General features: G+C 42.4%; 1 protein-coding gene across 4 annotated transcripts in view; it reads right to left on the bottom strand.

Annotated features, from left to right (window-relative positions):
• AMBRA1 (autophagy and beclin 1 regulator 1) overlaps positions 1-27,337 on the bottom strand; it is a 133,195-nt gene that overhangs the window by 91,348 nt on the left and 14,510 nt on the right. For 3 of the 4 annotated variants that reach the window (XM_054067702.1, XM_054067701.1, XM_054067703.1), the window contains exons 7-9: positions 25,801-27,260; positions 7,891-7,977; positions 935-1,117 (exon numbers count right to left, since the gene is read on the bottom strand). In XM_054067702.1, the coding sequence (XP_053923677.1) occupies positions 935-1,117; positions 7,891-7,977; positions 25,801-27,260 (1,730 nt within the window). The remainder of the gene's footprint in view (positions 1-934; positions 1,118-7,890; positions 7,978-25,800; positions 27,261-27,337) is intronic. The other variant, XM_054067704.1, reaches the window with a different exon arrangement.

Consider the following 27,337-nt stretch of genomic DNA (forward strand, 5'->3'; position numbering starts at 1 on the left):
ACCACCATACACTACTTCTATGACTGTCCTCAGAATCATACCGTGTTTTAATCACAATACTTAAGGTAGCCTAGGAAAATCATATTTTTAAAAGGAAATGGCTGAAAAGAGACTAGAAAGGTCATATTCTCTTTTCTGCTAAAACTGATTTTAACCTAAATTGCTGAGGTTTTGGTCTCTATGCCATCTAAACAATCCATTACTATATTTCCGTTTATTGCAAAGGGGTTGCAAATTTCTTTGCAGGGATTACTGGGTATAACTGAAAGTCCAGAAGCTTACGCTGGAGAGCTGACTTAAAAAGTTTGTCAGGAGAACCACTCAGAAGGAAATAGTGGCTTACAGGAGTACTTTTCTAAGGTTTGGATGTGGAGTCATCCCTCACTTTGACACAAGGCCCTTTGCTCTCCTTGCAGAAAACTAACCCTTAATTTAGCACAGATTCACAATCACCACGTCTTCCAAAAGAGCCAGTTCTAGGAACTTCAGCTAATTTTACAAAGTTGTACAGACAGAGCAAGTAAAAGTAACAGAACATGTCTGGCTGTCTCTTACAGCCTCAGAAAAAAGAACCAAGTCCTACAAAGCCCCTCAGTGGTTCCTGTTCTATCTCAATGTTTGATGGCTCTAATAAACTTTTGGCTCCTCATCTGTTCCATGGGAGAAAAAGATTCCCCTTTTCGCTATTTAACCAGACTTTTAAATCTGGTTAGATAGTCTTATGTGTTGAAGGTAGCCTAAAGTATCCTTAAATTTCCTAAGAGAAGTTACAAGACCCATTTGTAGCAATCGCTGCTGTAATTGTTGATTGAATGACTTAACCTGATCCTACAGGAAGCCTGAAGTGTCTTTGATTGGCAAACAGTAAGAAGGCACTAACTAGTCTTGTGCTGATAAGTCTGAAGCAAGAGGGCAAGGCAGCATGCACACTTACTCAAAATCTTCAAATTCCAGATCATTTCCCTCTACAGATGGGCTTGAGTTCTCTGAAGTGGAAGAAGAGGAGGAGGAAGAACGGAGACGGTTTTGTTGGTATCTCATAGAGCGTTGTCGAATACTGTCCCTCCGGGAAAGATACTGGATCATCCTCTGAGCATAATATGCAGCAGGAGACAATCTAAGCAAGACACAGATTTACAGACACTCGTTACACAAGTACAGAATGACAGCCAGTCTTATTTTTCCTTTTGAGCTCCAAGTGTCAGGACAGTAGCAGCATATCACAAAATTAGCTGTTTGCATTTTATTCGTGAGTAAGACAGAGTAAATAAAGCAAGCAAGTAGAAGTAATTTTCCCTTTATATGCTACACTCCCACTTGATTCCCTTGTTGTGCAAACAGAAGCACCACACAGTACCTACAGACAAAAAGCTCATCCACAGCAAAGAGAAGTTTGCTTCTCGTGACTCTATGGAGTCCATTGTTCCATTTATTACTGGTATACGCAGCTAACTCCAGCAAGCATCCCTGACAAGAATCAAGCCCACTCCCAATGTGAACTCTGCTTGCAATGCCAAACAGCAGCAGTGTTCAAATAAACACTGAAGGAAGGTGCTGTTGTTTTGAGGGTACTTATGAAGCACCATGAAGTATCAAGGAGGAGAAAAAAATGTTAAACAGCTTTGTTTAACTACTTTGTAATCCAAATGGTAGGGATTTCATGTAGTGGCAATTTTATCAGATCCAGTGGGTGTATGTTAAGAAAAGCCTTAAAAGCTTTGCATCCCACTGAAAGGAAAACCTTCCTCTGCAATTAACTCTTAATTCTCTCTCATGTCTGAGAGAGAATTTGCCCTTGTCTGCATCAACTCTCATACACTAATATTACCTCCTTCCTTCACACTAGATAGGTATAAATGCTCTTTTTCCTGCCACGCATATATCCATAGCTCCTAGCACATGCTTTCTATGACATAGTACTTAAAGTCCAGATATCTCAGATACTTGAATAATCATTTCTTTAGCCTTATCCGTATTGGACTCAAACTCTAATTTAGGGTGAGGACATGAAAATACACCCCACACCTCCCCGCAACTGGACATTAAGATGTCTACTCCTTCAACATCTAGCCCACCTCTCATTCCATACATGTGTTTGAGCTTGTTCTTCATTCAATTCAAGTTACCAGGCTGGTACGATGCAGGGTCATGAAAACATAACCTCATTTCCTGCAAAGGTACTACAGAGAAGGTACTTCTAATAGAGAGAGCAGCCCAAATTTTTAATATACAAATGAAACTGTGAAGAGCCTTAAAAAAAGAAGTCTAAAACAAAAAAAACTCAAAGGAATAGTGAATTCCAGGGGGTAGTCAAGAGATGAAAATATACTCATTTGCAGTCATAAAAAGGTGGCTTGTCTACCTTAAAGGCATGCCACTCATCTTCAGAACAGAGTTTCAAGCTAGATTTGTTTTACAGTGAACCTTAGTGTCAGCCATCATCAGCGACCAATACCACACAGTTCCACTGTGCTGCACTACAACCAGTGACATAAATACAAGTCCATAATCAACTCTGATAAAATGAGTGTTAGAAGACTTCTTAATTTTTTTCCCTTCCAGAGCTGTGCTGATTCTATGGGAATGTATAGGGAATAAGATTTTGCTTATATATAGATAGCTTTCATACCCACAACAGTATGAGCAGCAAACAATCAGACCATGTCTGATAAAGTGTTCCACTACTGTCCCTAAAGTCAGATTGCAATGGAAAACTGCATTTAATAGTATTTCTAGTAAATGCTCCCTAGAGCAGAACAAAAAAATGTACTAATTCTCGAAAGGATAGAATGTACTAATGTTGTTTTGGCTGCAGATACCCATCAAGGATATTCAGTCTCCCATTCCACCACATATTCAGAGCATATAAGCAAAAGAGAAGTTCGCAAGAACGGCTGCCATCTTGGTAAAGAGGCAAGTTCAGCAGACAGACTACAGGCTCAGGGGTCTAAAAATGTAGTCAATAAGCAGCAAAAGGGTACCATACACATGGTTTGTTTAGGATTCCTCCTGGATCTGTTATGCACTTTTTGATGAGTTACAGCTGTTTGTGCTTATATAACATAGAAGGCTTCACTATACAAACAAGCACTTCTTGCTACTCTCATGAAGACTTAATAGGCCAAGTATAAAAAAGCAAGGCATTACAGCAGTGCACTTAATAAATGAGGACTTGCTGTCTTCTTTGGCCTTTTCCATAAGTCAAAAGCTCTGTATAAGCCTACAGCATAATGTCTACATAATAGTCTACAGTATAATGTGCGCCTATAGAGAAAAAAAGGAAATATGGAAACAAGGCAACACTGGAAAGTATGAACACTGGCCTCAGTAGTCCAGCAGAGTAATCATGAAACATTTTTCTTTGCTAATATCACACCAAGGGAGGGTTTTACAGAAGGATATGAAGAACGAGTTTTGCACATATTTAGTCTTCTCAAATTATGCAGCACATCACAAGAAAAGAAAAACACGATGCTTGTTAGAAGAACAAGAAATAACAGGCAACAAAGAGCAGCTGTAATGGACAACAAGATACCGTGTGCTGTCAGGAAGCTGAATCTGGCATGTAGACTGCATAGACTGTGAAAAAGATTTTCAAAGAGAAGAGCAGCATAAATCTGATACAGAGAGAAAGGTGCATGGGATAAAATACAGAAGGGCAGAAAGAAATACATTCAAATCAAATGGCTAAAGAATTAATCTTTGCAGATGAGTGCATGCAGGGCAAACAAAGCCCCAAACTTGTATTCGTCAGGCTGTATCTGTCTTTGGAATACAGTTATGAACACGAATAGGAACCACAGCTGAGAGCCAGCATAAGAGTTTTAGCTGACCTAAAGGGAGGAGAAGGCTGCAAAGCAGCTTAAGAAACACCAGTTAACATTAAACATACCTCTTTAGTTCATTCAGCTATTGTACACAACTATAAACCAGCCCCTGACCAAAGTCTACCAGCTCACTAAACACGTGCCAGTCACAGAAAGCTGCCTAGTCCATTTATTTATTGTCTGTGCTTCTAATAAAGCAGCAGCAAAACACAGAGAGAGGTTATCCAGTAATTCTTAAACTAAGTTTGCAAAACACAGGGCAGCAGGCTGTATCTTACAGCACCACAGGAGATAAATTAACCTTGTCTCTGTGGTGACTGGACCCCCTTTACTGGAGCAGACGGTTCAGAGGAGGAGAGGCTACGCTGCCACATGACTGCCTCAAAACAAGGCACCGAGTGGGATAAATGCTACAGTGCAAAAACCAGAGCCAAACAGCTTCTGCCTCATCCAACAGCCATGTCATCAAGAAGCAGTGCATTCCCTAGGCACCCAGTGCTGCTGGCTGACCACCGAGAAGTGGACAGCAGCAAGGAACTATATTGCTAGCATTAGTAAAGTTCAAGTATTTTGTTTTAAATGGCCACATGAACACTAAAGTGCAAGCTACTACATAACACAGTGTCCTCAGCTACAGCCAGATATCCAAGCCAGCCAGCTGTACCTATGGATAACATGACAATTTTTTAGACAAAGGCTGCTTCTCTTCATCCTCGCCCATTTCACTGTCTTCTCAGGAAGTAAATTTTAAAACAAATCACAAGAACATCAACCGGAGAATGTCTAGACCTAGTTCCCCAAAACAGCCACAAGAACTGGTCTATCTGCACTTAGAGTACTATATTGCTCAGCAGACCCCCAAGCTTTTCAACATTTCAGAAGCAGTGACACCACCCCTCAACCATGCCAGGATGTTTGCTGACTTCATTACAGCTCACCCTTCTTAACGTCTCTCAGCAGGCACGCTTTAAAGGGGTTACTTGATCAGTGTCATTAATTTCCTCCAGCTGACCACAATGCTGGTAAGGACACCAACTTTTCGTCCCTCCCATTCCACTTACACCTTCAACTCGCAGGCCTGAGGGTCCCTTTCTGGGTGACTTTCTAGCAGTCTTGTTTTTTCTGGAGACATATCTACCAAACACCCTTGTGACGCTTTACATATGCGGCCTGGGAGCATCTTTTTGAGTATTTCTATTATAAAAAAAATTTTGAAAGGTGTTCTTTGATGACAGCTTTATTTAATTCCTCTGCAGGTTGTTTTTTGAGCTGAGTACATATGGAAAACATGCAGAATGACAGAACAGCCAAGCTGACCTCAGAGAAGTTCAGCAAGGCCACTCAGAAAAACTGCTGCATTCTACATCAGAATATTCATTCTAAATCCGAAGGAACTTAAAAAAACACGTTCTTCCTGCCTCACTCCTGACCTAGGTTATTCAAATATAGCACCAGTACAAACAGTAGATGAAGAAACAAAGCTAACACACACACACTCTTAAAAATAAATTCTTCAGATCATGGAGTTTAAAAAAAAAAAAAAAAACAACAAAGAAACCACAACACCTCCACTGGAGACAGATTGGTCTTAAGGAGGTATATATATTTTTAATACCTACCTACACACACATACACACAGGGACATATATAGAGGAATGTTTATTTCACCTTTGTTTCACTTTTCCACTCTGTTATTTAAGAACATCTGAAAGTCATAAGTTTGTTATAAACTTATGATGCTTCAAAAGAACTCAAAATGCAATAATATTCCTTTTAATTACATTCCCGATTTCCAACAAGTTAAAGGGACGGTTACAAAGGTCCCACTAGCCTAGCATACCAGTAAGGTTTATGGGGAAGACTGATCCTATCCCACTTGAAGTTCCAGCTCATGCTGATTATGCATCTATGAATCTCATTCTCTGAAAAGGATGGTGACCCTTACTGGAACAAAAACTGAAAGGGTGATCAAGCACTGGCATGGGCTGCCCAGGAAGGTGGTTGAGTTACCATCCCTGGAGGTGTTTAAAAGGCAAGTAGATGAGGCGCTTGGGGACATGATTTAGTAGTAGACAGGTATGGTTGGAGTTTATGATCTCAAAGGTCTTTGCCAACCTAATGCTTCTATGATTCTACAAAACCAACCCTCTTAGCAGAGGTTTCAACACTGACTTTTGTTCCAAAGCTCCTTATAAACTCAAGCCACTATAGCTTCTACCACAACCTATATGCACTTGACTTATCCCAAGAAAAGCATCATATCAGTTCATAAATGGCTTCAAGTAGAAAAATATTTATAACAATCCTGCTTATCCTAGGAAATGTCTCAGGCAGTGATCCCTTTTCATACATTTTATTAAGCTTCGTCACAGTAGAGATCTGACAGAAGTAAAAAAAAAAAAAAAGAAATAATTCCAAAACCTAGGCAGGCCCTCCTAGTCTTCTTTTTTAAAGAGCAGCACCCACAGAGCCAGAATCAGTTCTTAAAACCTCTGCTTAATAAATCCACCTGCTTTGGATTAAGCATTCCAGAAATAAGGAATGGTGCACTTGCAGCCATTTAGCAGCTCTTGGCATTCCTGAGTTGACCCGAATGTAGTAATATCCATTAATTAACATTTGTAAAATATCATTTCCATTTTTCCAGGTAAATCAATCCCCTTACCTGCCATTTAAACAATTTTCATTTCAAAAGTTTACATTTATCAGCATCATTCTGTATGCAGCTGCCAAGCCCTTCTGCAGTTCCCTAAGTTGGTGTCCCAGTGACCTTAGATACAGGTAGCTCACTCCGCTGTACTTTCACCTCACTACAAACAGTTTCACTTACACCATTCCTGAGCCTCTGAATTATCTTTACAAAGCAACTTTCTTCACAATAAATGGTAAAAAGAGCCTAATATAAGCTTTCACCTCTACAGGCTTTATCTACAGTTAGCTAGGAGTCATTATGAGCATAATTACACCGTGTGGTAAATTTGCAACATAGCCCCTTATTTCAGAACATTTACCTGGAGCATCATCTGTATAAAAATGCAGATTGTGTCATTAATGATGTAAAACAGAATGAGATTTAAAAAAACAAAACTAAAACCAACAAGTCTCCCTCAACAACTTCAATATTTAAATGTCATATACTTGTATTCCTGTACTCTCCTTTACAATAAACCCTAGTAGCCTTCAATTAACACAGCTATACTAGAGGTTCCTTAAGGGGCTAAACCAGATATATTTTATACTTACTGATTTTTCTCATTCATATCTTTGTCAAACCCATCTAAAGAAAGCTTATTTGTCACGATTTATTCTTTGAAAGCTTCCAAAGCTGCTTGCTGTTCATGATTCCATTATTTCTTCTGACAGAGTCTGTGGGTCACATTATCCCATCTGTTGCTTTCTTAATACACTAAGTAGAAACTCCAAAGATCACTCCTTTCCATTTTTGTTAACTGCCACGTTTGCTTTTTCTAGTCCTCTGAACACTCCCACCTCTTCTAGACAGTAAGCATCACTCCAGGTGGTTTTATGTCTAATGTCAATGATTCATGACTCTTCAGAAATAGTTGTCAGTATTTTGTTCCTAGTTAAGTATAAGTAACATCCAGGTTATGCTTTCTCATACAGATACATTTACAGTCACATTTCATTCTTCCAAGCGTGTTGTTTGCTCACACCAACTCGCAAATGCCTTCACTGTATTCTCCCTTACTTCTGAATAGACTGTTTGGTTTTATTTATTTATTTTTCTTCAAAAGAGATTTAACACTTATTTATATCATCTCATTTACTGTTGGAAATGCTTGCCATGTAGTGTTCTCCATCCCAAATGATTTCAGGAATCCTTATGTGCTTACTTCAACAAGAACTTCTTCCTCTCTTTCTCATTCTCTCCCAGACTTAATAGTGTCTTCTCCTTTGGTTTGCACCCTGCTCCCAAAGCAAGCCATTGAGGAGGAGATGGGCTCAATACTAGAACCATTCCCAAAGGATTCAGTGAGTTATACCAAAGTAATGCTTTTTGTCTATGAAACTTAATTGCCTTCACATTGTATTTGACTCTTACCTGGCTGGATCTGGGTAGATTGGATGTTCTCGGGACCCTGCTCCATCATAGCGAGATAGTGAAATGAGGGAAGACTCCAGCAACCTCCTAGAAAGAAAAAACAAATTATGAAGTCAAGGACCATTCAGGAACACCCCCCCTATTTATGCCCTACTTCCTGAAACCTCTTAGGATTATTTCTATCATCGGCACAGAGAATTCTGCAAGAGCGAACTACTCACTGATGGCATAAGTGTTTTTACCACACAGCTATTCAAAGTGTACTATTTTCAGTGCACAGGAGAAAGAACACTTCGAATAAGAAAGAATGGCCCCAAACCACCCCCAAGTTTCAAGAGAAAGATGCAGACACTACTTCTTCCTTGGAGAAAAGCCATCCCAATTTGTCAGGTCCATGAACACCAATGCTGCACTGGTCATCTGTCAAAATCTTACATACCAAAGGTGGCTGCACAGGGAATGAGCTAAGGAGCATGGGACAAAGAACACACCTCAGCATGTGGACTTGAAGGGCACCACTGGTGTTTATTCACAGTAATATATTAAATCTTAGTCTCAAAGCTCAGGAAGAGAGGTTTTCAGCTACAAAAAAGAAATGTTCCTTTCCTCTGTATCTTAATCAGCCACAGGGCTGAATATCAAATATTCGCTCAAGAAGTAAATGTATGCAAATGCAGCCAGACACCTTGAATATGTGAGAAGCAAGTCTGACTCATGAAGGCAGCCTAATCAAAAGCATATAGCAGGAACATGTCCTCCACCCTGGCTTCTACATGCACCTCTCTCTAGCTTCTTGTCATAAAGCAGAGGATGGCATTGTTTCAAGACTGACTCATTCAAGCCTGTTCCAGCCATCAGATTAACACAACAGAGATGATTTGGGGCGGGTGTGGAGAGTGGAAAAATCAGCTGTCAAAGTTCATAAAGCTGCTGAGTTCCCTTTCAAGTCTTTTTGCCTTGGAACTCCTGCTAAATTTTGTATTCCAGTCTTCGTAAGTTAATGAAAACTGTTGTGGTTTGAAAGTCAAAGAGGTCCAACACTACGTCTCTTCCATTCGCCCACACACACAACTGGCAAGAAAAATTTGAACATAGTCTTAGCCCCACACTCCTAATTCGCAGTTAGCATTTGCAATGCAGAAAAGCAAGCATCAACACAGGAAGCAGGCAGAAGGACCAGATATAATCCATGTCCAACTTCTCATTTCTAGCCAGATAAAGACAGTAGAAATGCAAGTGAGACATTTCTTCCAGCAGCAGCCTCCCAATCAGAACGTCAAGACAGCTTTTTACTGCCTTCTAGCAATTAAAAAAGAGATTTCCATTTTACGTTATAAATCTAGAATACAGAAAACAACAAGAGATCACTCCAGTTACTTGGAAAGCCATGTGTCAGCTCGAGAGACTCGGGACTCAGTACTTGTGGCAAAGCATTGGTACTCTACAGAGGCAAGAAATCCTGTCCTCTCTGGCACTAAGTTGCTTGGCAACCATTTGTCTTATTCAAGAACAGTTATCAAATCTCTTAAACTTTGAGATTAATTAATTCCCCAGGTTATTAAGTCAAAAGCTCTAACCTTCAATACTTCTGGATATTGGGAATCCCTTGACTCCCTAGAAAGTTATCACACTTCAATTCTGCCTTACCAAACCCTCTCTCCTGCTCCAAATATATGTCAATATATGTAAAAGCAGCTAATCCGGAACAAACAGTGCATCAGCTTTATGAAGTATACCTTAAGTCCTATACCTAAGAGGTATTCCTACCACCTGCATCACACAGAAACTGCTTTTATTCCTTTTCAGGGGAAAGGTAGACAGATTAAAACTAGCCAGAAGGAATATTCTACCTATTCAGCCAGCTGGCCCCTTTCTAAACCACTGGCTCAGAGTTCAGAGACTGGGTTTCTGCCACTGCAACACCAACACACTTTTTAGAAGTCTGCTCTTCAGAGCTGCTCATGCAGTGCACTCCAAAACCAGCAGTTTGCAAGCATACCTACATACAGCACAATTGGCTTGTTTGATGCCATTTCCTTGCAATGCCTACAGTATCCTGATAATGGACACACAAATCAAACTTATCATACCTGTCAAAAGTCTTGGCACCTATACACTACACATGCCACCCTCCTTCCCAGCCTTTCAGGATCTACCTATTAAACGACACAGTAAAATCAGAGCCACAGGGGAAGATGACCAGGAGACGCTGCATGGCCCAGCAGGCTCTCTTAGAAAGGAGTCTCCAGCTATTCTCCAGCCATGTTTATCTTTTCACATTTGGAAAGGCTGTCAATGCCCAAGAGCAACATCAACTTAGAGGGATCACCTTTAGAAAGCAGCCAGCAGATGCACTGAAGGAAATCAAAAAGTTTATCAGCCAAAGGGCACCAGGAGGGTGTGGAAGTAGAAGCAGGGCACATGTCACAGTAACTTGGTGTGGGTCTGCCCAGAAGTACTGCTGCTTGGCTTGGGAACAGCACTTTGGGGAATATACAGTTCTCATCTTTACAACCCATCCGACACTTGAAATAAATACTCAAAGAGTTACAAAGAGTAAACAGACTTCCTACAGGACTCATGGCCTCCTGATTTTACCTGAACAGCCTGCAACTCCACCCCATGAAGCAACAGGAGCTGCTGCTGCTTTAGGAACACCTCCTTCACCAGAAGGGTTCTCGAGGAAGACCAGTAGTTACGGGGTTGTAACTACTGAAATGGAAGTGGGATGACAAACGCACTCCAAGAAACGCGCTCCCTGGGACCCTCTCTGAGGTTGCACTGTTTGCGTTAAGCAGCCTCAGTTAAGGGGGCCTTTCCAGCAGAGCCTTCCATGCCTGCCAAGACCAACCTTGGCTCCTGCACTAGGTCACACTGAAGCACATAAGACACATATTAGAGCCACATTCAGATCACATGGACAAACAGTTAACAGTAACTGCTAAAAGTTATAGCTGAATTTAAGCCTAATTAGTCGTTCTTAATTGCCCTATAACTGTCCCTCTGAGATCACAGAGCAATGAACGGGTAACCAATAAATACATACAGTGCTAATAAATACATACAGTAGGAAAAACAAAGCAAAACAAGGCAACATGGAATCATGAGATCCAGACAGACCATCCCTGTGCTTAACACACTCGAGAATAACAAAATTTGTACTGAAATCAGAGTACTAAACACAAAATCTACTATTTAACCAACTCATTCTAGACTGAGCCCTTGAGGCCCAAGTTACAGATCCAAATGCATTTGGTACTAACAAATGGGTTCAATAAAAGATACACCGCTATAATCATCAATAAAGTGTCCCATCTGTGATACTGGTAGTGTAACCTACTGTCCCTCAAGAAGGCACAGCTAAATGTTTTTAAAGTGAGTCATGCTGCTCTCTGCCTTAGGTGCCACATTCATAGCTTTTGCCACCCAAAGTCCCAGAAGATAGAGTATTCGTTTGCATTAAACCCAAAGTGTAAGGTATCCCTACATCCTACTATGGTAAATGCTGAAGTTGGGAGCAATTCTTTTAAGGACACAAACATAATCCATAGATGAACAGAAGCTGCCGTTATAGGGAACTGCTACCCTGTAAACATTTATGCTTCCAACAGAGAAGCACGCAAAGAGAGAACAGAAATGCATATTGCTCTCATCTCCTTTGAAAACCTTTCAGTAGGTCATGCTTGACTCTCAAATCCCTTCTGGAGCTTACAGCACCCCCTTCCTCTCCCACACCCGCCATTTTTGCTACCCAGATATATAACAGGCTAACATTACGCTCTGTGGAAATGATTGCTCCACTGTCTCTGTCTAGACAATATGAAATTGTCACAAATGACATCTAAAGTACAATTAGCAGAGAAACTGCAATTTCCACTCTCCTCCCCCGCGCACCAGGGTAGGGGAGGGAAGAAAAATCACACATTATCATCCCCCAGGTTGTCAGTCAATGCCACAATGATGAAGCTTCAACTCTGTTCACCCTGAGAAATACTTCTGGCCCAGCCTGCTAAAATAGGAGGAATGGGATTGTAGTTTTTTGTTGGTTTTTTTTTTTTTTTTTTTTATTAAAATTACTACAAGAAGATATAAATTGTCTCTGTTCAGCAGCATTAAGATCTCAGCAGACTTCTTCTTGTGACAGACGTTAGTAGCTATGGAACTGGCACTCCACATTCGCTCAGTTATCTCTGGTCTGCAAATAGCAGCAATCACCAGCGAGGGGGGAAAGGAAGCAAGGTTGAAGTTACAGGACACCTTTAGGTAAAGAAGAGAGAAAGAGAGTGCACGCACACTAGACACCACAAGCAGAAAAGGGAAATGCCTCAGGAACGAAGCAGCTGAATGCCTGAAGCTGCAGCTCAAGGGAAAAAGTCAATAAGGCAACCTTCTCACAGCACATCAGTCATAGAACTATACCCACACTCTCCCCGTGAGGGTGAGGATCACCACCAAAGCCTCTCGGGACAGAGTGATTCATCTCGGCAAGCTTTGAGAAGATACTTAAATGCAGCAAATTTAACTTCTCAGCAACAGTTTCTAAGGATATGCAATTGCTACACCACATATTAGATTCGCTGTCACAGCAGACATATTACTGAGTGCTGCTACTCCACGTGACACTGAGAGAAGGGCTTTCCTCCCCATCCAAAAGGAAGGCGCTAGCAAACAGCACTGATGCTTAATTTCTTTAAAATCAAAAGGCTCTTCAGTCAGCTGCCATCTTCTTAAGCTGTTGCTGCATACCAATAACCAGAGCAAACCAGTAAAATTAAGCACTCCAAGGACAGCAAGCACACCCCTCCCCTAGTCCCAGCCTCCAGCTATGAAGAGAGCTTAAGACAGAGCAATTAGTCCTTATCCTTTAAAGCTGAAGCATGTTGACAACTCTGGCAGCTTCTGTGATCTCCTCCTCTGGTTTGGTATCTTCCCTGGAAAGGCTTTTGTATTCCCTACTGCCCATTTGGAGGGGAAATTACTGCACTACTTCATATCACATCCCTTTTTCAGTCCTCCAATTTACAGCCAGCAGTCAGTTGTCCTGAGCAGTCATCCCTAAGGAGGCGCTCCTGTGATTCCTTATATAAATGTAAAGAACAGTAACAATTTAAAACTAGATTCCCTTCAGTCATCTTTCTCTTACGGCAAGGAAATGTTTAAGCTAAAGACAAGAAAGCTGAAGCATGAAGATAGCTGAATGCTCTCCAGCTGCCCAATAACACTGCTACCACTCTCCCTCAAATCCTAAACTCAATCATTAACTGTTAACAAGCTCAATTAATTCTTGAAGATCAATTATAGCCTCCATAGAACACAAGAAAACTATTCTAAATAAAAATCTCAACCCATCCAATCCGGTAGATTGGGGGTTCTTCCCCTTTCCTTGTCTCAGAAGAATATGGAAAAATTATTTCAGACATCTCTGTATTTTGCTGACTACTTTCAAAAGGCAAACTGAAATCAAGTACACAGAAACCATCATGCGTTTTGTTTCATAGCTTCATTTCATAAGAGTTTTGTAGTTCTTGTCAAACAGAAAAACACTATTGCTATCACCAGTTTCATATTCAAGCTTAAAATAAAAAAGCAATCAGTATGCAGTTCTAAAGATTGCCTGAAAAGATGATTTCTAAAATTAAGTCCTTAACATAATCTGCTCTGATACCTCTAAGCTAACATTTCTAGACTGTTTCAGCTTTCACATGATTGTGGTTAGGCATATTTAGCCTAGCATCAAAACTAAATTAAAGACAGGTCAGAAGATGATAATTAGAAGGAACAGAAACAGTAAAAAATAAAAGCCAAACTTTTCTTACGACAGTTGTAACCATTTCCAAGACATAAATACTCTGAGAATTCCATTACTGATGAAAACCTCAACAAGTGTTTTTGCAGTTCTCTGAGCTAGCTCCTTCATCCCCCTGTTCACTTCTTTCCACAACTCATCCTCAGTGACGAATGAGAGTTGGTAGCTGGCTTTCTTACAAGTATCAACGCCCTGTTAGGCATTCTTTTCATCACCTTAGCGTTTTTAGAAGTTATTCCACATAATTAAGGCCCTTCGCAAGAAAATTTCTTTTCTTTAGGGAAAGCAGTCACAGCAAAAACGCAATATGCGATCACAGATACACTACAAGCATGTCCTTTGTAGAACACCAGTCTGTCTGTGACGAAGAACTTGTACTAACTCTGAAGGGCAGCCAGGGACAGAGAAGACATCCTTCCCAGCTGAAGGTGTGGAGCTGAGAGAAGCAAGTTTTATATATAAGACAGGAGTTATCGCAAGAAAACTTCCCCACTCCTTCACTGATTCTGGGCAAGAATCCTGTAGAAAACAAGCCATCAGGATCTCAGTCAAAAACCAGACAGCATGTCAGGTCTCCAGCCAGAATAGGAAGGAGTGCATTTGGGAAGGAGTGCAGGGAAAAGGAGCACAATTACATGAAACAAGAGAACCGTAGGTAAGAGTTCAAACAGCAGAAACAAGCACCAGGATTCTTCTAATTGTAAGGCAGGTAGCAGAGTTTCAAGAACATCATTAACTCTTTAAAGTTTACCCACTTAATTGGAAAGTATTACCACATGATGAATTGTGCTATTACTGCACCTCTGCTCTTGGACTGGGAACTTCAACTTCCATTTATCACCTGATGCTGCAGGAACTACACTGCACCTTTGGAGCTTATCATAGCAGCCCAGAGGAAGACGACCCAAGGTCTCTTACCTCGCTTGCTGACAAAGGCCAAGCATCAGAACAAAAGACGAGCAAGTATATGCAGAGGTCCTCATCACACAGCACCCAGGAAATGATTAATGCATTATGTCAACAGGCAAGAGGAAGGATGCGTCCATGATAGACACTGAAATGGTCGAGAGCATCTATGTCAGCCCTGATTAGTTTGGCAATAACTCTAACATGAAGAGAACAACGAAAGATCTTGCACCTTCATTTTACAGAGGAAATGCTTGAGGGGCAGGGAGGGGAGGAGAAATTTAAATCATTTTGAGCTACTCCACGCACTATTTTGCTCTACAGTGGCAGTTTTATTACAATGCTCAAAATGGGGCAGGTACCTCAGCCAAGCTGAAGACAGACATCGCATTCCTCTAGATCCTTAACAATACGCAATTATATCAGAAATTCAGCTAGAGGCAACCAGTTCATAGTCATCACAGTTATGATAACAGGCTTGAAAGCATGGCCAGAACATAGCTAACACAATGAACTCCCTCAGCCTGCAGACAATTTTACTCTTCTGGGGGCCCTTCTACCTACCTTTGTATGTACAATGTCTGCTTCAAATTCTCCTCGTTCTGGGAGTTCCCAACACCACAGATTGCGTGGACAGCAGAAAACTCTGCTTAACCACGCATGCAGATCTGCGTCAGCTTCTGGGATAATTACATAGGGCTCCTGCTTCTCCGTAGGGAACTGAAGAGGAGGTGTCTTTCCTGAGGGGGGGCAGAAGCCATACTGTTGCCTCTATAGGCTTCTAAGGCAATGAAAACAGAGGTGCCATCACACATCAGTCATTTCTTTTAAAATGCCCTTGTTCAGGCAGGAGTAAAGAAGAGAGTCAGGTCAACAGAAGCCTGGCAGGGCAGTTCAGTCACTTACCCCAGCCCTCCCACTTCAGGAAGACAGGGGAAGGATTTGATACTAATGCATTCCAAGCACAAAAATGAGTCAGTTTCCTGGCAGATAATGAACCCTGTTTATTCACAGCCTTCAGTTCCAGCAGGTGCTTTCTCAAGAAGAGCAAGGGAGGGGGTCAGTTACACCACACAAACAGCCATTTGGCTTCATCAGTTAAATATGTATATGGAAAATGTTTAAAATGCATGTTAGCTATTCAACAGACCAGAATGGCTCAACTGGAGAAATCCAGTCATCACTGTTTTGGGTACAGTTGTATTACTGAGTCAGCTCCCAGGTCCCTTTCCATCCTCTTGCTCCAAGCCGAGAGAGTAGAAGCATTTTGCTATACTGCGAGTCCTCCAGCCCAGATTCCGTAACAAGAAGCAAATAATCGGATGAGGGCACTTTGTACCCAAGCACACCATGATGTATGCATTTATAAAGAATGTGAAGAATGAGTACATGCGCAATATATGTGACTGCACATCTAACAACTAAGAGCTTGTATTAGCATAAAAAAAGGCAAACTATACAGCCAGCATCTCCAGCTCCTCCCACTCAAGCAAGTTACAGAGAGCTTCTGCTTGAGCAAGCAGGCCTGAAATAGAAGGTCTGAGGGCCTCCCCATTAGTTGTTTCCTGACAAAGGGAAAACAAAAGCAAACCAAAACTTAGGAGATCGTCTTAACATTACTTACCTGAAGCCAGTTAAGAAGCTCTAGGAATCACAGCTAGATAGTTTAAGCATGTCAAAGACCACCATTTGTCATAAGCTGAGCATCACTCCCTAGAAAGAATATTATGAGTACATGAACTCAATGCACACCAGCGAAAAACAGGAACAGGAACAACTGTTCCAGGTTAAGTGAGCTTGAGTGGACACACTGCAGAGCCTGCAGCAGCTGGATCAGGAGGCGACAGAAAAGCCATGTGTGGACAGCAGAGGAGACAGCCTAAAAAGGACACCTCTAAAGAAAGTGAAGCTATTCACACTTCTTCTCTGTCTATAAGAAAACTGAGAACTTATAAGTTTTATGGGATCATCAAATAGCTATCTGATTGAAGTCAGCTGTCTTTTAACTTCTAAGCATTCTGTGTTTATCCAAGATCTTTGTTGTAAGGTAATCTCATACAGGCCTTCCTCAAAACCAAAACAACAACAAAACAGACAGACAAAAAAAAAAAAAAAACAACAAACCACAATCAAAACCCAATGCAGATACCACCCCAAAGCCCAAAACAACCAACCTAACTTTCATTACTCCTCAGTAGAAGCAAAAATGTAAGCCAGTTTGGAAGTACGTACCTCTTTCATCCTCACTAAGAAACATCACTAGACTTCAATTTCAACAGTTCCCTTGCTCCCACGCTGAAGCAGGTGAACAGAAAGTCAAGACCCAGAACAGTCCTACAGGCAACACCTGTAGGGAAAGAGGACTCAACTACCTACAGATTGCAGAGAAACAAATGTTACCTATTTCTTTTATTGGTGAGCTCCTCACTGCTAGCCCTGGACTAACAAAAAAGAGGTGGGAGAAGGGTCGTGGCTCAACCGGGGAGACACCATGAAGTTAATCGACAAAGCAGTTATTTCTATACCTGCTTAATTTGCAAGCCAAGCTGCTGCAAGTGTAACATGGAGAAAAGGATCTTTGTGTGTGCTACAGTCATTACTGTATACTTAAATTAAGGCCAAGAAAAAGAAAAGAAATCTTAAGCCTTTCTGCAAGTTTGGCGTAGACTGCACGTACTCAGCTTTCCAAAGTACTCAGGGAAGCTCAGCAGCAGGAAGTGACCTCTCTTAAGTCACTGCAGGAGAGAAAGCACAAAGCATCGTTCCCTTCCCCTTCCCCCCCACCCCGCCCCAACTCTCAGTAACAAAGTAAGAGAGCTCTAGAAACGCTACATTATTCTTAAATCAGGAAACCAGCAAAGGCAGGGGGAGGAATGTGCGAGAAAACAGACACCTTTTTTGCTTGTTGTTCTACATAACAACTAGCAGCACATTCAAAAGCCCAAACTTCTACCAAGTCAATAAAAAAAGCTTATTTCCTGCCCACAGGGAGACAGCGAGCTCAGTTTTGAAAAAAACACAAAGCTAGAAGGGTAGCAGCAAATAACCTCAGAGCTCATAGAGACATCAACTGACCATTTAGATAGCACAGCAGCCTCTCCCACAGTTCAGGCTGTGGTTACATTCTCATGATAAAACTCATTTGTATTTTCCATTTTCAGAAAAAGCCAAACAAACAATACTTGCCAAGTTTGTCCGAAGCCTGCACACCTCACCCATAAACACAGCTGATTATCATGTCTAAACGTTCACGTCAGCTTCACATTATCTCTTCACTTTATTTCACATTTACAGAAATCATTTCCCCAAACCACAGTTTTGGCCTTCTCCCTTTAAATACCTCTTTCTAACTACCTGAACCTCTTGTCTCTGCTTACAACTCCCTTTGTAACTTCTATTTACCCAATGTTCCTCACTAACTACTGAGATATTACTTATCTCTAGCACAATGATTTTCAAGAATTGTAACAAGCATCTTTGGAATTATTTCTTACCAAGCCTGAACACAGCACAGCATAAACTTTTCCAAAGCTATCACCTTACACTTTGAGTCTATGAGGTTTGCCAGAATATCCTTCTTTCCACAGCACAGGTAAGAACTGCACACCATAAATTTAAATAAAACGCTGAGCCCAAACAACAAATATCAGGACAGCAGGACAGCAAGGTTTCCACAAGTAACAGGACACTCCATGTAAGGAGTAGGGATAAATTATACTGGGTAGGTCCATTTAGATGTGTTCCAGGCCACATTCCCACTGCTGCACAGTCTAAGCAACCAGCACTATGCTGCTGCCTCTCTTCTCCACAGCTCTGAGGTGTGCCCTCCTCCTGCTCAAGTGCTCCTTTTTCTCTGAACTCAACATGTTATTCCCACAACAGATATTTAATACTTGAATAAGTAAGCCACAACTGATGTAAGCAATTAGGAAAAAATAGTAGCAATCCAGGTTTTGTGAAATAAGGAACAAAACAAGATGGAATAACACTACATATTTTTCAGTCTCCACCACAAGACACATTTTGTACCTTTAGTTAAGGCAATTCCATTCTGCTTTAGTTCCCTTCCCCCTAAAAGTAAAGGGCACTACCCTCATCTCCTATTTGATGGTAAAGTTCAGTCACAGAACCATCTCCTAGAAGGCAACTCTGTACCCATGGCAGGAGGCAAGGAAGCATTCTGGTTGTTTTGTTTTTCAGGCTAGGATATGAGTGACATGCAGTTTAAATTCAATAGTTCACACAGTGAGAGAGCTACCAGGAGCCAAAATATGCAGAGATCTGAACAGCCTAGTCATTTAAATAAAAAACCAGAGCAGCACATCAGAAGTTCCGGCTTAACATGAACTCCAAAACAAGCGGTAAAAATGACTGTATTCTTTTCCATTTTACATGCCATTGCTAAGCAGGAAAGGGGGTGTTCCTACCATGCCAATCTACTTTAACGACAGACTGGTCCCAGTTTGATCAAAAGTCAACACTATATTTGCAGTTTAGAACCAGAAGAGACAACCCCTCACTGCCATGAATAAGCCATGCATAATTGCACCAGGAAAAAAACAAACAAAGCCACCACCTAACATTCACAGTATTCTTCTGGAAAAGCCCAAAAATGTAGGTAACAGCTCAAGGCATACTTGAGCAAGAAAACAAACATAGCCCCCTGGAAAAGGTGACTGCCCAAACTGCTGTCAACATCTGCCAAGCATTCCTCCGGAAAATAAACCCTGTATTACAGAAGTCTTCTCAGGATAGATGAGAAACGACTTAAATGCAAACAAAACCTCTGACAAGGCAGGCTGCAAAGAAAGGTCTGCTCGGCAGGCAATGAGCAAGAAGTCAAAAGGAATTCTGCAAAGTTGGTCTTTAACAGCTCTAACTCATGGGTATTTGCATGTCAGAAAGACAAAACACCTGCTTCACCTCAGATCTACATCTGTCCCTTTCAAATCCTTACAAAAGGCAAGAGGATAAGCTGCTCCCTTGCTTGCAATCTGTATCAGAGCCATTTCCCCTCAGGATCCCCTTTCATACCTTTCCCCAAATACTGAAACTTGCAAATGTATGGTAACTAAGGAGATAAGCTGCAATTTAGGACTTGGGGAGGTCCTCAAGCTACTTTGTTTTCTCTACGCAAGAACTCAGAAACTTTCTGGTTCTGCAAGGATAGAGAAAAGAAAGGAGCAGAAGCAACATTACCCCCTTGTGGCAGCAAAGCAACATGGAAATGAAAGATAAACTCAAAAGGGAACAGCCTAGGGATTTCTTTTAATGTTTGTTGTGTGTGTAGGGATCTATATGCTGACAGAAAAGTCTCAATGACTGAAGAGAGACACGACATGAGTTGGAGTCACTCATATCATGCAGGCAAGTGAGAACAGTACCACCACTTCCACTCTGCTACACCTTCAGGCCTTGACATCCCTGACAAGAGCAGGGAACAGAGGTTTGCGTTTGGCTAACAGGTGAAACCACAGGTAAAGCACCTGAACCTTTCTAAGGGCCAGTCAACACAACCAAACTCACTCACCACGTACAGCACTGATGACTGGATTCCATTCATAGTCTTGTAGCTTTCTCATCTCACCTAGACAAGAAATTCCAGATTGCTTTGTGCCACACAATCTTAGCTCAGACAAGAAGACCGGGTTCATATCATGTAGCAAAAATGCAGGCAGAAAGGACCTTGATCTTCAGAGAAGAGTTAGCAAAATGACAGTAAAATTTCACCCTGGATCTGTTACATAGTTCCAGAGAAGCTGGTCTGCACATGTCACTTGTGCACGCAGCATCCAACGCACTAGAACTGATCAAAAAGCAATGCCTTTTGTCAGCTGAGCAACTTGACAAGTCAATTTGCACAGCACTGGACTTTGCACTTTTACAGACTCACAAACAAAATAAAGGAGTTCATACAAGTGCTCCCAGACAATACAAACTCCTCCACCTAACATACACTCCTTCGTACCTGTGTGCAGAGAAAAATCACCACCCAGGACAGTTCAAGACTTCTCAGACTTTCAGATAACTTCAATAGTCTATCTTGCCTGCCAAACCAAACAGGTGAAGCAAGGTGAAAAAATTATGGACTCATAAGACAGAGGCACAGAAGTTCTTCATACCTCAGTCTATGGAATTTGACCTCTCAAATGAGTGCAATGGAGTAGTTAGAGAAATTTAACATAATTGCCAGACAAAGCTTCTTAATGGAAGAATAAGCATAAGGTTTCCTCATGAAACACAGGTTTCATGCCAACCTGCCTCGCAATAGGTCAGGGCTCATCTTTCATTTGCAGTAATTAATTCAAATCTCTAGTCAAAACAGACAGGCAAACAATATCAGAACTGACCCCTTAGTATATTACAAGCAACTAAATCTTGAATACACAGATGACAAGTTTCCCTTTGTGTATTTTTCTTTCCTCCCTTTCTAGGGATTGTTTCACAGGGTAAGGTTTGAAACAGGGACACACGTGGCACTACCCGCTCCTCTGTATCCTTTCTAGAAAGACTGTGGCCTAGAGTGCCACCCAGAACCCAGAAACAACATTACAAACGAGAAGATTTTGTGAAATAGCATGTTAGTTCTGTAGACATCACTGGTGTCATATGAAAATAGCCAAATAGGTAGCATTTGAAGATTTGGATCTGTTTTGTTACAGTGTTGCACTGTACCTGTCATTAACTGATATGCTGAAATATATTTCAGTGGAGACTACTATTAGGATTTCTAGGTGTCATTTTCTTATGAAGGTGGGACTAGCTTATCTCAAACAAGCAGCTGACTAGAAGAATCCTCTTTAAGCCTCTGTTAATGATAACTTTTCATTATCAACTTGAATTGGCCCACACAGCAACAATGGCTTAAAGTTCTTACAGGATCTCTTCCCTGACTTCGATTACAGTATTAATACAATGCCTCCTTAACCCATTTTTTAATTAACAGGAAGTTACAGACGAATTCAACTAGCTATCATCTTTTCCTCAATTATCTTTCCTTCATCCAGATCTTGCCAATAGCTTCTATCACCAATTTTATGGAGCACATTTTACATGGCAATGTCAGGGATTTTTGAATCTCTTTTCACTTTGATGTTAGAGACAAAGATAGATCCAGAGGGGAAAAAAAACCCTATATTTGAGTTAATGAGATCAGACTGGAGAACTTCAGAAAAGTTGAAGCACAGTCTCACCAACTTCTGATTAAGGTAGACTATCTGCTCAAGAGTAGGGAGGCTCTGCAGTGGGATCTGGACAGGCTGGATCGATGGGCCGAGATAAATGATATGAGTTTTAACAAAGCCAAAACCTGAGTCCTGCACTTGAAAAAAAACCCGTGCAGTGCTACAGGCTTGGGGAAGAGTGGCTGGAAAGCTGTCTGGTGGAAAAGGACCTGGAGGTGTTGATCAACAGCTAGTTGAACATGAGCCAGCAGTGTGCCTAAGTGGCCAAGAAGGCCCAAAACAACCTGGCTTGTATCAGAAATAGCGTGGCCAACAGGAATAGGGAAGTGATCGTGGCCCTGTACTTGAAGCTGGTGAGGCTGCTCCTCAAATGCTGCATTCAGTTTTAGGCCCCACAAAACAAGGAGGACATTGAGATGCTGGAGCATGTACACAGAAGGGCAATGAAGGTGGTTAAGGGGCTGGAGGTTGAAGTCTTGAAGACTCATTGAAGGAACTGGGGTTGTTTAGTCTGAGGAAGATGAGGCTGAGGGAGATGTTATCGCTCTCTACAACCACCTGGAAAGGAGGTTGTAGAGAGGCAAGTGCTGATCTCTTCTCCTAGGTAACTAGTGACAGGACAAAGGAAGTGTGTGCCGGAGAGGTTTAGATTGGATAACAGGGAAAATCTCTCGCCAGGGAAGTGGTGGAATCAACATCCCTGGAGGTGTTCAAAAACCTGTAGACACAGCACTTCAGGACACAGTTTAGTAAGCACAGTGATGTTGGGCTGATGGTTGGACTTTATGATCTTAGAGGTCTTTTCCAATCTTAATGATTCTATTCTGTGATTCTACAAACCATCCCCAGCTTCATACCTCACTGACATTGCTTTAAGAAGCACACAGGTGAACACCTGTGCTGCTTTCAGGCCAAGCTGAATGCGACAGGGCTGCTGTACTGCTGAGGCTCTCAGTGACACATTCCTAGAAACAGAGGTGCCAGAGCAGTTAGTCAGGAATAGCTTCATTACATGCTTACTAAAGCCTTAATGATTAGTCCAAGATAATTAGCCCAGTGCCATCAGAAATTACAGAATTCTCTCCCTACCCAGCTGATACAGCTGTATCAACAGAATTCAAAGAATAGCCCTCATTAAACTACCTATTAACTTAATTGACCCTCTATGACAATGTTTTCCCAGCAAGCTACTTCTCAGCCAGATAAGACAGGTTAAGGAATGAATCCTCCCCATGGACAGGGAATATGAATACATACACACAGTTTCCAGATGCAATTTTTATCTTAAGTTTTACAGCAGGCTTTGGAATACAGAGCTCAATTGCCCAATAAGGACATCTAATGGAGAGACAGAGAAGAACTGAATATAGAAGACATTAAAAGCAAATACACAGATGCCCCCTAATGCTAAGAACTAACCTAAGGTCCAAAGGCACAAAATTACATCAACTGAAAGTGTTTGCAGTTATCACTTGTACCCCCAGCCATGAAGGGTTACCTTCTCTCCTCTATTTCCCCAGCACTTTGACCATTACACAGCTTACATCTCATGAACCTTACTGAACATCTTTGCACGCTTCTGCGTCTGTAAAGGCTAACAGACATTTTGGACTCTGCTGTGCATGTTTGGTTCCAAAACCTCCCACTCTGAGAGCACACCCTACGTCTGGAAGATAAGGCTGAACCTGATGATGCTCATTCTATGCAAAAAGTAACTAAGAGTGTGCTTGCTGACTTGTTATTGCTCAATTATGAAAAAAAATATAAAAGTAATTTGAAAAGGGAAAAAAATAAACCTGCAGGATATAGCCATCCCATAAGCAGGGTTTTTTTTAAAGGGAAAGATTACATAGAGACCTCCACAAGTCCACCCAACGTGTTTAACAGGAAAGGAGATGAAGTTTTACTTCAAGCAAGTTGCTATGAGTATTTAATAACAGACTGCTTACTGCTTCCAGCTTCCATCCGTCATTACTCTACAGTTACCTTAACTTCAGTTAAGAAGGGAGGCAGAAGCCCCTTGCCATACCCTTTCTAGGGAAAGGCCTGATAACAGAAGCAGGAGACTAAGAAAACAAGAGGCCCTTTGAGCTTTTCTGCAAACTCTGTCTAAAGGATTTCACTAGGGGTTTCATATTATAGAAATTCCTCTGGAATTCAGCTCGTGCATTGAATTACACACTTCAAATTAATCTCTTAGCACAAAGCAACTGTTTGCACAGGTGACCAGGGAGGCAACTAACCCTGCACAGATGCTACAGCCACTGATCAGGCAGCAGCAACTACCATGGGCAACAGGTAAAGCCACTCAGATGTTTAGTCACAGGATCCCTGCTGTTAGGCAGTAACCCATCCACCTCCTGCACAGCAGGATGGAGCCTCAGGGCATTTTTAAATTATACAATTCCCACAGAAAATATCACATCTACAGATCCCACCACACCTTACCGCCCAAATACGTGTCAACCACCTGATCGATAAAAAGGTTATTTGCCCTTGTTATTTCTGGCACTACACTGATTTGGCCCGGAGAACAAGCTACACAGCAGGGATATGAGCATGTACAGCTGCTACAAAATAACGCAAGACTTACTCAAGGACCATTTCAAAGCTAAATTTGTCAGCTCCTTCTCACCTCTCTACCCTGTAATAGGGGACTAGAGGATATCGATTTAAAGTAATGGCAGGTAAGTCCACGCCCAAGAAAGAAGTAGTTACCATGTAATCAGCTTGGAACTGTCACCATGACAGGCTACAAAAAAAAAAAAAAACTGGGGTAAGGATTTAGAAGCAGATGAATAATTTCTTGACCACCACCACTCACTTGCTATGCAACTACAGCAACAAGAAAGGCAGCCACTGTTCCAGCCTGCGTATAATCAGCTTATCTGCAGGAAGAAGGAAAGAATTCCCTTTCCTTAGGCACTCCAGTGTACAAAGCCTCCTCAGTTACATCTGCACCCAACCCGGAAACTTTGCTTTCCTGAAGCATAAAGCATCCATTTCCAAGAAACAGCAGGACTGGGCCTTCCCTCTGACAACCACTTGACAGAGAGGATGGCAAACTGAAACCCAGCAGGGAAACCCTATCCGAAGTACCAATGGAGCTGAATGTCCATACAAGCACATGGAGGCACTTTCACACAAAACACAGGTCCTTCCTGGTGCAAGTTCGATTTGACTCATTCTGTTTCCTGTAACACATCCCAAGTGTATATATATACATAAAATATACATATATATATATATATGTATATCTCCTTCCAGGAAATAATCACCTTCTTAAAAAAGAATACAGAGAATATAGCAGAGCCCAAAATCTTCAGCGATCAGCATGCCCCCAACCAGCCCCAGCTTAGCTTTGGGTCAATGAGAGCCATTTCCAAAACTTATGTCCCTCAGGCAAGCAAACTACATGGGTTTGACCAAACACTCACAACTAGGGTACATGCTGAAACCACTGACATGGAGCTTTGACTTTTTTTTTTTTTTTTTCCCCTGTACAGCAACATCAAGGAAATGATTGTTCATCAAAACTTAACTACAACCTCAACAAGTCACAACACTCAAGAAAGCAATTCTCACTACTCATGCCCAATTTCCCATGCTTACCCTGGGAAGATTCTCTGCGTACAACACGTACATGGCATGGGACACAAAAGACAGCACAGCACATCCTGTGTTACCACCCTTTTGCAGTGTCTGGGAAACACCAAGAGCACAGTTCACCCCAGAGATCTGCTGCCAGAGCTCATCTTTTTGTCTGTCTGTTCTACCATTCCTCCTTTCCCATTGAGAGGTCTGATGGTTGTCCTTACAACCTTCAGACACCCTCATAACCCATCTGCAGCACGATAATGGCAGCTAGAACAGACATCAGGGCAACATCTCTGTTTTTATAAACATAAAAACAGCACATGAGAAAAAGGTCTTAACACTGAAAATACTGAAAGACTCAGACTAGATGGGAAAGGTTGAGAAAAATAGAGGAGGAAGACCAAGCATATATCTTACCTCCTGAGTGAATCCTCCTCTGAGCTTTCCTCAGGCATTTCCTGGTTTAAGGCCTCCTGTGATACATTCCCAGGTCTGCTTGAAGCCGACTGGCTGTAAACTCTTTCCCAGTGTCCCGTCTCCTGGTTAAAGACCACTCCCACGGTCCTCTCCTCCTGCGGAGTGGAAGAGCTGCCCAGCTGCAGCCTGCTAGAGGCAGGAGCTCTGCCCTCGGTTCTCTCTGCAGGCTGCACCTGGCTGGTATTTGGAGGCACACCCTCAAATGTGCTTTGGACCTGCCCTGGTGTGTAGCTAGGCGTGCTTCTTTCCCAGCGCAGCGTGTCATTGTTAAAGGTCAGCAGGTTATGACAAGCGCGACAGCGGTTCAGGTGACCCCGGGACAAATTGGAATTGTTTTCACTGCTGTGTGGGGTCTGCTGATGGGAAGGACCAGGCCGATCAGGCTCAATGTTGTTGTTGAGCATTTCTTGAGCCTGTTGCGACTGGCTGGGCTCCCCACCAATGCCCTGATCTAACTCCTGAAGCCGGTCATATTCCAGGAAGAATCGCCTCAAATCACACTGGAGGTCATTACGGATGCTGGCCGGATTGCTCGGGCCAGCGCTACTACTACTGTCCGCCTCAGCCCCTGGGGCCAGAAAGCCCCTCCCTTCTGTTGCAGAGGTATAGACAGATGCCTGGGAACCTCCCTCCTGCTGCCGCAGCACCGACAGCAAGCTCACGGAGGAGGCACTGGTCCTAGGGGGAGGCATGGCTTCCAGCTCTGACCGAGAGCTCATGTTCAGCACTGTCCTGGACCAGTCAGACCCACCTAAGCCCGAAGCCATCTCTCTTGCAGACTGCTGGTACTGGGACTGGTGGCCTGCCAAGGGCCCACTGAGGGACCGCCGCGTGGGGCCCAGGCTAAGGTGGCGCAGGGTGTTGCCAGCAGTGCTGCTCTGAACTGTACTGAAAGCAGAGGGTCTGTTAAGTATCCCCTGCTCCTCCTGTGCTACGGATGCCTGCTCTGGGGGTTGGTAGGGCTCTGTCTGCACAGAGGAGAAGGAAGTGCCAGTGGCCCCAGAAGATGTGGAGGGTGCGTTTTCCTCATGTGGGAAGAGAGAAGAAGGAAGTCTTGCACTAGAGCATCGGCTGCAAAGGCACAACATCCCCAGGTGCTGGCAACACTCTGCTGTGGGATAGCTGACACGCTCCCGGAGCCTGTTATAGACAGATGCCCTTGTGTTCTCACTGGCTGGAGGCAGAGGTGGTGGTGGTGGAGGCGGTGGAGGGGATGAGGTAGCAGAGTCTTGAACACTGTTTTGCTCTCCCACCTGTATGCCAGAGGAGCGGGAGGACAACATATGCAGGAAGTTGTGGAGGAGGGGTGTGCGCCTCACAGGCTGAGATGGAAGGATAGCGCGCTGGCGATAATGAGGCATCTCTGTGCTGTCCACAGAGATTTCCACTTCCTCATCACTCTGCAGAAGGAAACAACTGAAGTTCAGTCACCTCAGAGCAAACTTCTGTACCTCCAAAGAAACAAAAAGCCCTCTAC

This window comes from Cuculus canorus, chromosome 5 (genome assembly GCF_017976375.1).
Source record: "Cuculus canorus isolate bCucCan1 chromosome 5, bCucCan1.pri, whole genome shotgun sequence".
Classification (NCBI taxonomy): Eukaryota; Metazoa; Chordata; class Aves; order Cuculiformes; family Cuculidae; genus Cuculus; species Cuculus canorus.